Source organism: Andrena cerasifolii, chromosome 1 (genome assembly GCF_050908995.1).
Source record: "Andrena cerasifolii isolate SP2316 chromosome 1, iyAndCera1_principal, whole genome shotgun sequence".
Lineage (NCBI taxonomy): Eukaryota > Metazoa > Arthropoda > Insecta > Hymenoptera > Andrenidae > Andrena > Andrena cerasifolii.
The window spans coordinates 19,305,546-19,319,147 of NC_135118.1; the positions used below are offsets into that span (position 1 = coordinate 19,305,546).

The 13,602-nt window shown below is 43.9% G+C and overlaps 2 protein-coding genes across 4 annotated transcripts in view; one reads left to right on the forward strand and one right to left on the reverse strand.

The window, feature by feature from the left end:
* Gprk1 (G protein-coupled receptor kinase 1) overlaps nucleotides 1-10,136 on the forward strand; it is a 39,165-nt gene extending 29,029 nt beyond the window's left edge. For both annotated transcript variants that reach the window (XM_076812072.1, XM_076812081.1), the window contains 11 exons: nucleotides 549-623; nucleotides 731-792; nucleotides 913-964; nucleotides 1,349-1,540; nucleotides 3,506-3,813; nucleotides 3,917-4,091; nucleotides 7,198-7,575; nucleotides 7,664-7,718; nucleotides 7,801-7,949; nucleotides 8,024-8,116; nucleotides 8,530-10,136. In XM_076812072.1, the coding sequence (XP_076668187.1) occupies nucleotides 549-623; nucleotides 731-792; nucleotides 913-964; nucleotides 1,349-1,540; nucleotides 3,506-3,813; nucleotides 3,917-4,091; nucleotides 7,198-7,575; nucleotides 7,664-7,718; nucleotides 7,801-7,949; nucleotides 8,024-8,116; nucleotides 8,530-8,688 (1,698 nt within the window). In that variant the 3' untranslated portion in view covers nucleotides 8,689-10,136. The remainder of the gene's footprint in view (nucleotides 1-548; nucleotides 624-730; nucleotides 793-912; nucleotides 965-1,348; nucleotides 1,541-3,505; nucleotides 3,814-3,916; nucleotides 4,092-7,197; nucleotides 7,576-7,663; nucleotides 7,719-7,800; nucleotides 7,950-8,023; nucleotides 8,117-8,529) is intronic.
* A 430-nt stretch (nucleotides 10,137-10,566) lies between these two features.
* Nucleotides 10,567-13,466, reverse strand: LOC143368881 (uncharacterized). 2 transcript variants are annotated; one of them, XM_076812091.1, is made up of 8 exons: nucleotides 13,268-13,466; nucleotides 12,945-13,100; nucleotides 12,485-12,805; nucleotides 12,237-12,401; nucleotides 11,867-12,066; nucleotides 11,621-11,789; nucleotides 11,344-11,503; nucleotides 10,567-11,281 (listed from the first exon to the last, which is right to left on the reverse strand). In XM_076812091.1, exons 1-8 carry the CDS (start codon nucleotides 13,337-13,339, stop codon nucleotides 10,869-10,871), a joined length of 1,656 nt encoding a protein of 551 aa, XP_076668206.1. In that variant the 5' UTR covers nucleotides 13,340-13,466; the 3' UTR covers nucleotides 10,567-10,868. The 2 variants fall into 2 exon arrangements, with proteins under 2 accessions (XP_076668206.1, XP_076668213.1); XM_076812098.1 differs by having other exon boundaries at nucleotides 10,570-11,281; nucleotides 12,485-13,084; nucleotides 13,268-13,448.
* Between the last annotated feature and the right edge of the window lie 136 nt (nucleotides 13,467-13,602).

The window sequence follows — 13,602 nt, forward strand, 5'->3', positions numbered from 1 at the left end:
TAAACCTGGCCTGCATTGTCCAAAAGCCAGTGAACATGCACAGTGGCGGACGAAAGAAAGTTTGCATCCTTTAAAATCGCATAACTGTTTCTAGCGTTTGTCCAAGCAACGAGTTCTTCTGAGAAGCTAGAAGGATTAGTTTGCCTTGTGACGTGTTTCGTCGTTTCGAGAAAAATTGCCAATGGTCGGAACAGTGAAAAAAAAATCGTCAACATTGCTCTGAGCTACAAATGCTTAAAGATCACAGAATAGTGTCGAAAATCACGAGGAAACAGCTTCTGAAAAAGACTCAAGTCGTTCGGACCAATTCCAAAGAAAGTTATGCGATTTCAAAAGGTGCAAAACTTTCTTTGAATTTGGGAGCAATCCACCGAGTAGCTTGTTCTTTACTAACTCCTAAAAAAAAAAAAACAAAATCCATATTTTACGAGCCCCCGATGGAAGAAAAACCCCGTTAATCGATGATGGAAGGATGTCAGCGAACAATTAATACCCACCCCGGCATGTCGTTTACACGGTGGCTAATTACTCGATTGTCCTCATTTCAGGAATACTCCGCGGAAGCGGTGTCCCACGTTCACAAGTACCTCATGAAAAACGAGGTCCCCGTTAACTTATTCGAGGTTGGTCCCTCGCGATCTCGTATCGCTTAATTCTAACTAACGCTAACGACTCGGTAGATAACCGCGTCGATCCGAATTATAAACCGCAAAACCGATTACATTTCCAGCCGTATATCGAAGAAATTTTTAATCACTTGAGGGGGGAGCCGTTCAAGAAGTTTCTCGAGAGGTATGTGTCTTGCCCACTAACGGGGAGCGAAAAGAGAGAGAGAGAGAGAGAGAGAGAGAGAGAGAGAGAAATCGCTGGTCAGCTTATTTTCTAACAGTTGACTTTGTATACCTTTTTCAGCGAGAAGTACACTCGGTTTTGTCAGTGGAAGAACTTAGAGTTAAATATGCAGGTAAATTTACATAATACACCCGGCGGATACGTACGGTGGGCCAAAGTCGCGAGGAGGAGCTAGGACACGCGAATTCCTCGCTCCAAATCCAACAGAGAAGTCTTTTACAGTCTCCAGCGCGACTTCTGGGCGGTCGAAATTCAGGGTGCGCGCGGCCGAAGTCGTTGCGGCCCGAAACTTCTTGATCCCTCGTATCTCAGCGGCGAACTGTAACGATCGCAGAACTGTAAGAAACTTCTCGCTTCACTTCGGAACGGCGAGTCTCGATTTTGGGGCATCGTACGTTATCGGCGAACAATCAGGCTCGTCGCGGGTCAATTTGGAATCGCGATTCAGGATCCGTTTGCTGTATTCAAACGTAGCTTGGATGAATTGTTGCCACAGTTGACGATGAACGACTTCAGCGTGCATCGGATAATAGGCAGAGGCGGTTTCGGCGAGGTGTACGGCTGCCGGAAGGCGGACACCGGTAAAATGTACGCGATGAAGTGCCTCGACAAGAAGCGTATCAAAATGAAACAGGGGGAAACGCTGGCACTCAACGAAAGGATAATGCTCTCAGCAGTCAGTACTGGAGTAAGCTCTATTCGACAATATCTAGTAGGAATCACCCTTAAAACTGTCTTACGTGAATCCGAGGAGTTCTTTTTTATTTAAAATGCATAGCTACTTGTGTATTGTGCTCTGCAGGGATATACCTCGCCTACTCGCCGTGGCAATTTGAATATTAATTTTAATTGCCAATGGTGCGATAAAGTCGTTTGGTAATAATTTAATAATAAGTATTGAGTAAAAAGTAGGGTTTGTCGGTTTAAAAAACCGGGTTTTAATTTGTAAATTTGTAAAATTTGAAAACCGATTTTAAATTTAAAAGGAAAAAGGTTTTATATACTGGAATTAATACGCAGAAATTAATTAATTGTTTAATTAAAAACTTTGACATTTTCACTTGAAATCGCCTCGGACCAAAGCGTATTGTAATAGGTAACAGTTTACTGTAAAACTACTCTTCATGAGTTCATATTTTCAGAAAAACAATACCAAATGGAATAAAGATTTATAATTGGGTACCAGCTTTTAAAAGATTTATATTTTGTACGGATTTTAGTTATAATTTTTTTTATTTGCTTCTTTATAGATAGAGTATATTTCTTTTTTATATTTTTGTAATTCCATAATATTAAGGAAACTGATTTTTTTAAAAATAGGCACAAGTATTTATTTACTATTTTAATTATATTTTTTGTGAAGATTCAAAAACCGATTTAACCGGTCAAAACCAAAGGGAATAGTGCAATTCGATTTTTTTTGTATAAACCCTACTAAAGAGGGAAGGTACACCTAACCCGGCAATTCAAGAAATTATGAAACTTTGTGGATGTGTAGAGGATATAAAGGTATGTATTACGCATTTTTTTTGCTGCCTAACTTCACTCTAAGAGGCTGAAGTTGACGGCTGAAAACCCCCCCTAAGGTGAATGTCCCAATTTCTGCTCATGTCTCCATTTCTGATCATTTCGTATTTTTCTTATTATTATACGCATTACGTATTTTTCATGAGCAGAAATATGGACATTTAGAGCATTATTTATCTAATTAGAAATTACTAATAGTCAACAATCTTGAAATATCTTACTTAAATAGTTTTTGAATTAGTAGATTTATTATTAAACAATTAATCAATTACTCTGCAAATTTTCATCACAGACCAATTTTTTACACCTTCTTTGTGACGAGTTATCTCTTAAATCAGTAAAAATTAGGACATTCACCTTATTCTCCGATTTTGTGTTATAACTCGCGAACTGTAGAAGATAGAAAAAAAGTTTTCAGGAAAAAGTTACTCCTTTTAATCAGGACTATCATTCGGTAACTTACAGTTAGGCAATTCAATCCCGGGATCCCGGCTGTTTTTTTATTCTAAAACTCCCGGGATTAGATATAACAAGTTATAACTTATCCCAAGAATTTCAAGAATTTTTAAAACCCTAAATTACTTAATAAACAACTGAAGAATATAAAAATGGAATCCAAAAAACAGCCGGGATCCCGGGATTGATTTCCCTACTTACAGTTCCTACAGTTCAATTTTAAAACAGAAAATCAGAAAATAGCCGGATTTTCAGGTGTCAATTTTACCTCCTCAAAGTGAACGTGGGCAGCCCAGAAATTGCACAACACATATACATCCCTTACATTCGAGTACCGTTCTATTTGAAACTCAATTGAAATTCCGAGAAATCCTTTTGCACACCCGCTTGACACGTCCAAAAGATGCAAAACATGCGGAAAAAGATGAATTTTCTGAACCTCCGTTTAAGAGCGCTATCAGCTTGGCGCCTTCTATCGCTTTTACGACATCCTTGTATCTCCGCAAGGCACAATACCCCCAGCTAGCAACTGCAGCGATTACACGGGCAATCATGAATGTATTTCTTCAGCAGCAACAAAAATTCCTAAAGCGAAACGAGCTCTGCTGAGTTTCGAAGCTTGAATCTCCGTAGCTCATTCGAGTACTACAATCCGACTACCTACTTCTAGGTAGACTGTCCATTTATAGTGTGCATGACGTACGCCTTCCAAACGCCGGACAAGCTCTGCTTCATCCTGGACCTGATGAACGGCGGCGATCTTCACTACCACCTCAGCCAGCACGGTATGTTCAACGAGAGGGAGATGAAGTTCTACGCGGCGGAGGTGATACTGGGGCTGGAGCACATGCACCGCAGGTGCATCGTCTACAGGGACCTGAAGCCCGCGAATATACTGCTGGACGAGCACGGCCACGTGAGGATATCGGATCTCGGGCTGGCCTGCGATTTCTCCAAGAAGAAACCGCACGCGAGCGTGTAAGTACAGGCGAGCCGCTTCGATGCCGATCGCGCGCTCTTCATCCTCTGCATGCGCGAGCGTCCATTAACCAGAGAAAACAAAATTACTGTTCCGTTGCAGTGGGACACACGGATACATGGCGCCGGAGGTGCTCTCGAAAGGGGTGACCTACGACTCCAGCGCGGATTGGTTCTCGTTTGGCTGCATGCTGCATAAACTGCTGAAGGGGCACAGTCCTTTCAGACAGCACAAAACCAGAGACAAACACGAGATAGATCACATGACCCTGACCAAGGTGTGTGTAATAGATTTTGGGGAGAGCTTTTGGCATTTGCTTTGTAAGGTCAGGGGCTGGAGACAGAGATTCGGCGACCTCGGGCGAAATTCTTCGTGCCGTCCTTTGGAAATGCACAGGGTGGGGCAGGGGATTAACCCTAACTTTGAAAATTAATTTAAAGAATACTAAGAAGGGTAGAAGAGATCTATCTTTTGCTGTCAGTGCGTTAACATTGGAAGTTTATTTCATGAATTTGTGAACAACACGCAGCACGGCTACAAAGGCCGGGAGCAGACGCATGCCTACGAGCTTAGGAGACCGCAAAATCGACCTTCGTACACGCTCGATGTTTTCGGTGTTCGAGTGGTCCTCTGCGCTCCAACCCTCCTTTTTAAAACACTCTCGCATCTGCGAAAGTTCTCTGACCACAGCATAATCAATTCCCGGTCAGGGACAGCGTTTCTAGGTGGAATGTGATAGCGAGTACACGTCGCGACGGTAGACCTGCTTTGGCAAAAGAAGGTTCCGATGGCAAACGCGCGCTGTTCATCCAACCACGTCATTGTTGCAACTGATAGTGGCGTTAACCCATCAACGACCGAGCCCTGAAACGAAAAGCTGACCGTGAGGCCCGGGCCCTCGGAACGAAAACCTTTCCACTGCTTACTCGGTCGGTATTGTCATTTCCTTATTTCCGCTACGCAATCTGGTGGCGAAAATTAAAGCAGTCTAATCGGGTTGGCTGTTACATGTAATTGACAGCATTGGGAATTTCGACTGTTTCGATGATCGATTTTGTAAAATTTAACTGACTATTTAATGACAAAAACATTATTGCACCGTTTCGATACTTGCGCGACACCAGTCCTGTAACGCGATTCACCCGATTACAGGGCTTACTTTAGATGGCGCTCTCACAGTACAGTGGTCCCCGTCCGTGAGGCGCTGTTCCCATTTTACGAGTTCACGCGAGCGCGGGTTGCAGGATAAAACGTTGACCCTGTATTTCCCAGTAGGAAATACGGCTCTAAGGTCCGTACGAGATACAGAGGCGGGCGACCCATAGAGATATATAGACGGGAGTGTAAGCTGAGGGGGGGTGTAAGGTTCGCGGTAAGGGGAGCGATAGAGGCAAATCGGGTAACGCAGTGGTTATGCGTGCCGAATGCTTCCAAAGATAAACCCGACGTGCCTGTATCTGACCTCTGCCTTTTCCCTTCCAAGCCTACAGTTCCCCTCGCCGATAGTCCCAGCTTCTGCTCCGTCTGTATAAGTGTATGAGGCGACCAGTGGAAAACGCAGGGTCTGTACGAGATACGGAGGCGGGCGACCAGTGGAAAACTTCGGGTCCGTACCAGATACTGAGGTGGTCGTTGAGGGGTTAACAGAAACTTCCCCAATTACTGCGTCATTTGAGCAAATCCCCATCCTCTGAACACCTTCCTTCCCTTCTCACTGCCTCCTAGAAGTTAAGGATAATTCCCTGCCCCACCCTGTATAATACTACTAATAATAACTGTTGTTTATACTTAATACTTACCAGCAAACTTCGACGACATGGAAACTCCGTTTCTCTTTTAAACTCTGCAGGTTTGTAGGCGACCTCGATAGACGTATCAGATATCTTTTTTTCTGCAACCCCCTGGTGCTTCAGGGTGACCTGTTTCCCTGTATATCTTGTAAATTTAGCAGACATAAAAGAATTGTTGGAATAAAAGTTTAATGAGTTATTATGCTCCATAAAACTAGGCAATTGAATTGTTAAAGTTTTTAGTCCGAAGAAAAAAAACCTTCCCCGCTGAAAGTTTTAAACAGTTTGATTGCACCTTTTTATAGAGCATAAAGAACATTTTTATAGGAATTCTTTTACATCGGCTATAGTTGTTCAAGATATACAGGGAAATAGAGGAGCACACATTAACCTGTAAGGGATGTTTTTACTGTGAAACACCAAAAAGTAGTGGGAAAAAAATTGTCTGCTACTTCTATTGAGGTGCCCCATAAACCTGCAATGTATCAACAAAAAAATCGGGATACCATAATTGCCAGGTTATTATTAGTAATGGATTCGATTTTTTTTTACTTTTATAGTCAGGTTTAATGACAACGTACATTACAAGATCAGAGTGGTAGACATTATTATGCTGTATATAATTTAACACTATTCCTATCGACACTTCACGCATACCTATTCCTACCGCGACCGGTCTTTAGCACAACTTATATTTTTTTAATGTAGAATGACGATAATAGCCAATTTGACAGTATAAAAATATAGTTTCTTTTATTCAGAAGTATATCATGTACATACGTATATTTGAGGAAAAGTCGTGAAGTTTAACCCTTCGTTGACACTCTGGGTGTGAGCCACCCATAAGCTGATTTTGACGCTCTGCACCTTCTACATACAAAATGAATACCTTTTCCCCAAAGCTTACTTACAAACTATTTTTTCTCTCAAAATATTATATCCGAGCAACAACTCTGTAGATTTTTAGCTTCTAATATCGAAATTTGTAAAAGTTACAACTATTTAAAGATTTTCTTCACTTTATCTCGACACGTGGTAGTCCAAAATTTTTCTACAAAAACTGTGATTAAATTTCAATGAAATAACTATTGGAATATATTCTAGAGACTTTAAAACTGATCCATGATTTTTTTTACGGCGACTGGATTCTTCAGATGATAATGGCAGTTGTTCAAAAATTCATCCGGGTGTGAGCCAGCCAGGTATGTCAAAGTTGCTCGAAAAAGGAGGTGTGTCAACGAAGGGTTAAAGGTAGTATTATTATGAAGGGTTAATAGAAAATATAGAAATTTAAATTTGCATCAGCGTCGCTTGTGCTGAAAGCTCAGGACAAGCTGGAAAAAACTTTCTGAGCAGAAGCGATCGCTGGAAAATGGTCCGACTGACTTCAACCGTATTTCACCGAATCCTGCGCCACTCAAAGTGTTAATAAGAAAAGGATTCGTTTAAATTATCACTTCCTTACATGATTGGGCAGCCTCCCTCTCCCCTCCCCAAAATAAAGTCGGCGAAGCGTATGAATTCCTAATAAACGATTATTTCTGTAATTTCTTTCTAACTTGTAATCGATTGCTGGTGAACGTATTCTTTCAGAACGTCGAGCTACCAGAAACGTTCTCGCGAGAGTTGCGCTCGCTTCTGGAAGGCTTGCTGCAGCGAGACATCAACAACAGACTCGGCTGTCGTGGAAGAGGGGCGGACGAGTTAAAGGAGCACTCGTTTTTCAGCGGTATCGATTGGCAACAAGTTTATCTCCAGAAATACACCCCGCCACTTATACCGCCGCGCGGCGAGGTGAACGCCGCGGATGCGTTTGATATCGGCTCCTTCGACGAGGAGGACACGAAGGGCATCAAGCTGACCGACGCGGACCAAGATCTGTACAAAAACTTCCCTCTGACCATCTCTGAGAGATGGCAAGCCGAGGTTGCCGAGACTGTGTTCGAGACAATCAATAATGAAACGGACAAGGTACGATTCGTTGAATCTTTTCACCTCCAGCTGTTCAATCCTCGCGTTATGATTGCATTCTCACTTATCCTTTTTCATCCGCTCGTAGCTGGAAAATAAGAAGAAGGCGAAACAGAAACAGAGGTTCGACACTGATGAGAAAGGTGAGGGGGATTGGTAGTTGTCGACGGTGCGGATTAAAAGAAGAGGGCGATGTGTTGTTCTGATTGAATTTATTTATTACAGAATCAGACTGCATTTTACACGGTTATATTAAGAAACTAGGCGGTCCATTCGCAAGCGCGTGGCAGACCCGCTACGCGAAACTTTACCCTAATCGGTTAGAGTTGCACCCCGAGTCCACGATGAAACCTGAACTAGTTTTCCTCGACCAGGTAAGAGGCTAAGCGGCGGGATACAGTGCCGTGCGATTAGGAGTCGAATGTTCAGACGTGATTGTAAATTTTAGGTTGAAGAAGTCAGCGCGGACCTCCAGCACGTGAAGGGGGAGCAGTGTATCGTCGTCCGTACGAGAGACGCGAAAATAGTACTTACGAATCCCGTGAGTAAAGCTTTGTTCAGACTCCGCGGAATTACAAACTCTCGTCGCTTTAGACCCGTTCCTTAGTCACTAGCTGTAATATATCTACTCGTATCAATTTCGCAGTAACGTAAATCCTGCCAGCCTCGTAGAATCCTCCGTAGGTATTGCATGCGGGTCCAGTAGTTTGACCCGACTGCGCAACAAATTGCAATTACAGCCAGTCCTGTTTTGAGTTTCGAGCAATTTAACGTGCCCCTAATTCATGCACAATCAAGACCGTAATAGCAGGCCACTGATGAATATCGCCACCCTACTTGCAAACTAAAGCGACTAAAGAGCTGCAATCAAGCGTCGCGCAGCCACGGATGCAGCAGCTGCGACGGTCCCCCACGTACGGCGGTGCCAACAGGCGTGTTTAATTGTTCTTCCAGGACGAGATCAGCCTGAAGGAGTGGGCGTTGTCGCTGAGATCCGCGCACAAGTGTTCGATGGAGATGTTAGGTAACATGGCGAGGAAGGCAGGCAAGATTTACGGGACGGAACGAGACGCGGCAATCCCGGCGATGCAACGTTCCACGAACGGTAACTAGCCCATTGCTAACGCCTGCACACCGTCGTCATACTCCAGTCCCACTATCCCCCAGCAGCAGCAGCAGCAGCAACTTTTTTTATACTGAGAAATCAACGCAAAGAGACCACGAGAGAATTACCAGCGTGTACGGCGAACGGAGGGGCGAGATCTCCTGCAGCCGGAAGTATCTAAGTCTCGGAACAGCTCCAAAGGAAGCACTCTTTGAACGGCAGCTAGCGTCGCGCTGTTGTATAGAGACTCTAGGAAGTAGTGTCGTACGAACCGTCACGTCGTTATATTTATACGTTAGCTATATGTGCAATGTGACGTAGGAACTAGCAACTGATCAATGCCCATCGATACACACACTCTCACCAACGCGAAATCCACACACATATACACACACGCACCCACATGCCACAGGTACTTACCCGGCCGAAAGAAGATCCCCAAGAGGCGGGCTCGGGCGATACAGTCCGTCGCTATGACGATTGGTCGAATCACCTATTTGGGCACACTTTTAAAGACGCGGCACACGTATTTTGGTTATTGGCTGCAGTAGGCACATACATTGTCTCACCGCGCGACGAAGAGAGCGATCTGACCGACGAGCGCCAAAGCAATAGCGTAGGCATCTCAGATAGTTAACCATTAATATATAATAACATAAAAATTTCCATATTTTTCACAATATATTCAGGAAAGTATTATCACTGGTTTGGTTAGATTTTTCTGATTAAAATAAGCCCAAACGCAATCTCGCACAGATTGTTTGAAAAATAAGGAAATTTTTATTTTATTATATATTAATGGTTAACCGTCTGAGATCCCTACGCTATTGCTTTGGCGCTCGTCGGTCAGATCGCTCTATTCCACTCGATCTCGATGGGTTTTGTTCGCTCTCTTCGTCGCGCGGTGCGACAATGTACGTGCCTACTTCAGCCAATAACCAAAATACGTGTGCCGCGTCTTTAAAAGTGTACCCAAACAGGTGATTCGACCAATCGTCATAGCGACGGACTGTATCGCCCGAGCCCGCCTCTTGGGGATCTTCTTTCGGCCGGGTAATAGTACACGTATAGGATACCGCTGAGGACACGTGAATACAACTGGTAGTGTATTATTGTTACGTCAGTACGAGATATGCCCTGGTCCCGATTATACTTCTACACCAGTCCTATATCGCTCGTTTACTTAATTTATTTACTAATGCAGGACGATTTTATATTGTCATTACGTAACGGTGATACGCGCGCAAATTCGTTTATTTATTGTGTTGAAGGAGGCGAGAAAGAGAGAGAGAGAGAGAGAGGGGGGGGGGGAGGGAGAGAAAGGAGACCTCGAAACAGTTTATACATTGTCGGCAGCTACCGAGGATCGTTGTGTAATAACTATGTATGCTCGACTGGGTTACAGGCGAATTCGTTCCGGCAATAAAATTGTGCGACGAACGCAGATCTTGTATAAGCTTCTTCATTTTATTCGGTCCCCGTTCCAGAATAAGAATGTAAGTAAACAGACGATGGACCTGCTTGATCTTAAAACACTATTCACTATCGTTCGAACTACTGCAAGAAAACTTTTCGTAGCCTAATATGTGATCTCCATATGTTTTCCAGCCGAGAGTAGGCGTACTTACAAATAAACCTCGAAACACTTCAGATTTCTTCAAACCTGTTGCCAGGCTTTCAACTAATATACCAGCCATTGAAAGCGAGAAGAACTTGAGAATTTTTTTAGTCTCTTCAACAGAAAACATTTATTTCAGTCTTTTATGTGGATTTATGAAAATAACGTATCTTGTGCAACCTGAAGAATGTTAGGGGCCGTCCTTAAATCACGCAAGGGTAATTCTGGCGATTTCTTACCCCCTCTCTCGCCCAGTATAAGAATTCGTAAGATTTGATATTGCAACCCCTTCCTTGCGTAATATATTTTGCATTTAATCTTTTCAGTTATTAAAATTCTTTTAAAGGTTTATATAATTCATTCGACTCGGTTTCGGGAAATTTAAACTAAAACTACCCTTCTGGAACATTAATGATAGAATTTGTATTCATTGAAAATTGTGTTAAAAAATATTAACATAAGAAACGTAAGAAATTTGGAATCCCCTCTCCCCCAAAGAAGCCTTACGTAATTTAAGGACGACCCCTTAGTAGCTGTAGGCAGCTTGGTTCCGACTTTCATTCGAATGCTTTACTTTTCACGGATTTCCCTTAGGAACAGAGCTAGCGTGGGAACCACATCGACAGACTTGAGTCTTCGTTCCAAGGGCTCAAAGTCCACTCTTTCCAACCACGAGGCAGGATCGACTTCCTTCGGGGGAAGAGGGCACAGTAATCGTTCTACTGCGGCGCACAAACAACACCAGCTCCGGAAATTCAGTGGGTCCTTGATCTCGCCGACCACAAATTTCAGATACCCTGCTTGCTCCTCGGTCATCGGCTTACCGATTATTTCCTGGAGAGCTTCCTGAATGTTGTTAGGCGAAATGCATCTGGTGCTTCGCAGCGTCTCTTCTTGGAATTTGTTGAATACCCTACCAAAGACTAGTTTTCTTCCCGAGGAAACAGAAACGTGTCTACTGAGGTACTCCAGCACCGTTAACCCTGGAAGGAATATTTGTCTGTGTTAGCCAAATCCCAGGGCATTTGATAGGCGTTGTACACACCGCGTAGACTTTCACTGTCGAGAATCTGGAAGCGAGCCATTTGGCGGGAGAATACTCTTGGTGTATCCGCCTCTGTAACGTTCGAGGATGCGTAGGTTCCTCTCGAACGCGAGTAACTCTCACCTTTCACCCGAAAAGCCTCCTCGAATGCGATTCTCCTCTGGTGACACATAAAAGGAAGTCATTTAATATTACATGTGAAAGTGGGTTCAGTGGTTCCGAAGGTTTATTTCGCGAGACCCCCTGCTACAATTATGCGCGAAGCCTGCAGTCTCACCCTGATCGAAAACTCTGCCTCCACCTTGTCTCGATCCAACTCCCTGCATAAATGTTTCAAGATATCCGGCTGAATGAAACTAGTGAGCATAGCAGGGGTTACATTAGCTTGTGCAGAAACTTTCTTTGGAGACGATGGGTTTTCTGTGTCGCCATTGCATGTGCGAATCCTAGCGAAAGGAAAAGGAAGGGATGTGATATAATCTTGCATTCATAGTCACATATGAATGAAATAAGATTTACTAACGAAGTCCTCCTCGAGCCATCTCCTATATGTGATATTTGAGTTTCAGTCGGTTCTAATAGATCACGAACTTCTGCTTGGTGTCCATAAGCTGAACCCCTCCTGCACTTGCCTTTACGCAATCGTTTCCCTCTCCTGCGAATGATGACAGGTTCTTTGCTTGCTCTTTCTGTTTCGCATCCCTCCGCGTCCTTGCTAGAGCTCTTGGAAAATCCGAAGATTTTATAATTAAATGACACGTGGTGTACCATGCTAATATGTTACACTTATTGTATTCTTTTCAGATCCCTGTGAATTTGTTAAATTCTAACTTGAAGCAGTTATGTAAAGGCTCTTGCATGAACTTTATACGGATTCGATAATCAGAAGATACCAGTTCATCTGCGCCAGCACTCGGAACCGAAGCTGGCACATCTCTCGCTGACTTTGGAGAACGCGGCTGATGACGAGGAGCCGATTTCGCCAGAAAAATCCCAGGCTTGCGAGGCGTCGGCGGTGGTTCTAAAGTCAGAGCGTGCCAAGTGAAAGTTTCATTTTCCTAAAGCAGTAATTCTGGCCGGTTACCACAACCGACACGAGTCACGGTCGAATATTGTATCTAATTTAATCTTTAATAAACACCATCTGCTTCTTCGAGTTTGCTCTGAGATCCAAGACCAAAGTAGTCCGTTCTCGAGGGTTGCAGGTTACAGGATATTCATCCTGGGTGGGTCTGCTGGTTAAAGCAGGGCCGCTGGCAAGGGTGGGTGCGGGAGTCAAAGGTCTGGAATCGGTATCGGTGTACTTTCTGAACAATTCCTCAGGAACGGTGGTCGCGTCGGCGTTCACTTCCTCCGTGGCACCGACATTTCCACCCACGTCGACTACACTTGCCCCAGCCACCAGATTCGCCCTTATCATATCCATTTCTTCTGGCAACAACAGGGCTTTCCCCTCAGTTGCCTGAGGAACAGAAAACGCAGCATGTCGTTGAATGTGGACACAAATTCAACGGCTTCTCTGCCGTTGCATTTCACTCTGATGAAATACGATGGTATTGCTACAATATTATACAAGCTTAGAAGCGCAATACGATAAATACCCATGAATCTTTGGCTCGACGCAGAACCTCTTTCGCCTCGCAATCAGCCGGATGATTGCACAGTACAGAGCAGCCATAAGGATAAGGATTGAACAGGCCAGAAAAGGGTCGCAGGATAAATGGGGCTGGTTTAGCAGATCCTGAAAGCTCCACACGCTGTAACAGATGAGACACTTATATTTCTTAACTGCCGGGCTTAAACGGTTCCTTAGGAATGAATTTTACCCCGTCGATTAAATGAATTCGAAAGAGTGATGTTTCTTCGCTGGAATCCACTGGTTCGATTCCTTTAATTTGTGATTGAATTATTTTTTAAAACGTACCTTCGGTTTAGGACGACGAATGGGTTGAATGCATGCCTCCATAAGGCCTGTGGCGCTGGCAATTCCCTGCATTGCCTTGTCTAAAGCTATATTACCACTGTGCAGTCGCGAATCGTCATCAGGGTAAATAAAGCAGTCGCGGGTCGTCTTGGAGCGTTGCTACGCGCGCTGATGGGTCAATTGATGGAAGCTATCGCGCCACTGCCAAATCGTCCGGCCGTAACAATATGAAGAACAATTAAAGGAAGGAGAACCAACGCGATTAGCACGATAACGTACTGTTAATCAGCGCCTGCAACGATGGAGGAGCATAGTCGGAATATAATAACGCAATG

What these genes read in the sequence shown, in the direction of transcription:
- LOC143368881 (XM_076812091.1), bottom strand. Translation starts at nt 13,339, where the DNA reads ATGCAGGGAATTGCCAGCGCCACAGGCCTTATGGAGGCATGCATTCAA. An exon ending in GTCGAGCCAAAGATTCATGG is followed by an intron (nt 12,806 to 12,944) that starts GTATTTATCGTA and finishes TCTGTTCCTCAG; the next exon opens with GCAACTGAGGGGAAAGCCCT. An exon ending in AGGCAGAGTTTTCGATCAGG is followed by an intron (nt 11,504 to 11,620) that starts GTGAGACTGCAG and finishes ATGTGTCACCAG; the next exon opens with AGGAGAATCGCATTCGAGGA.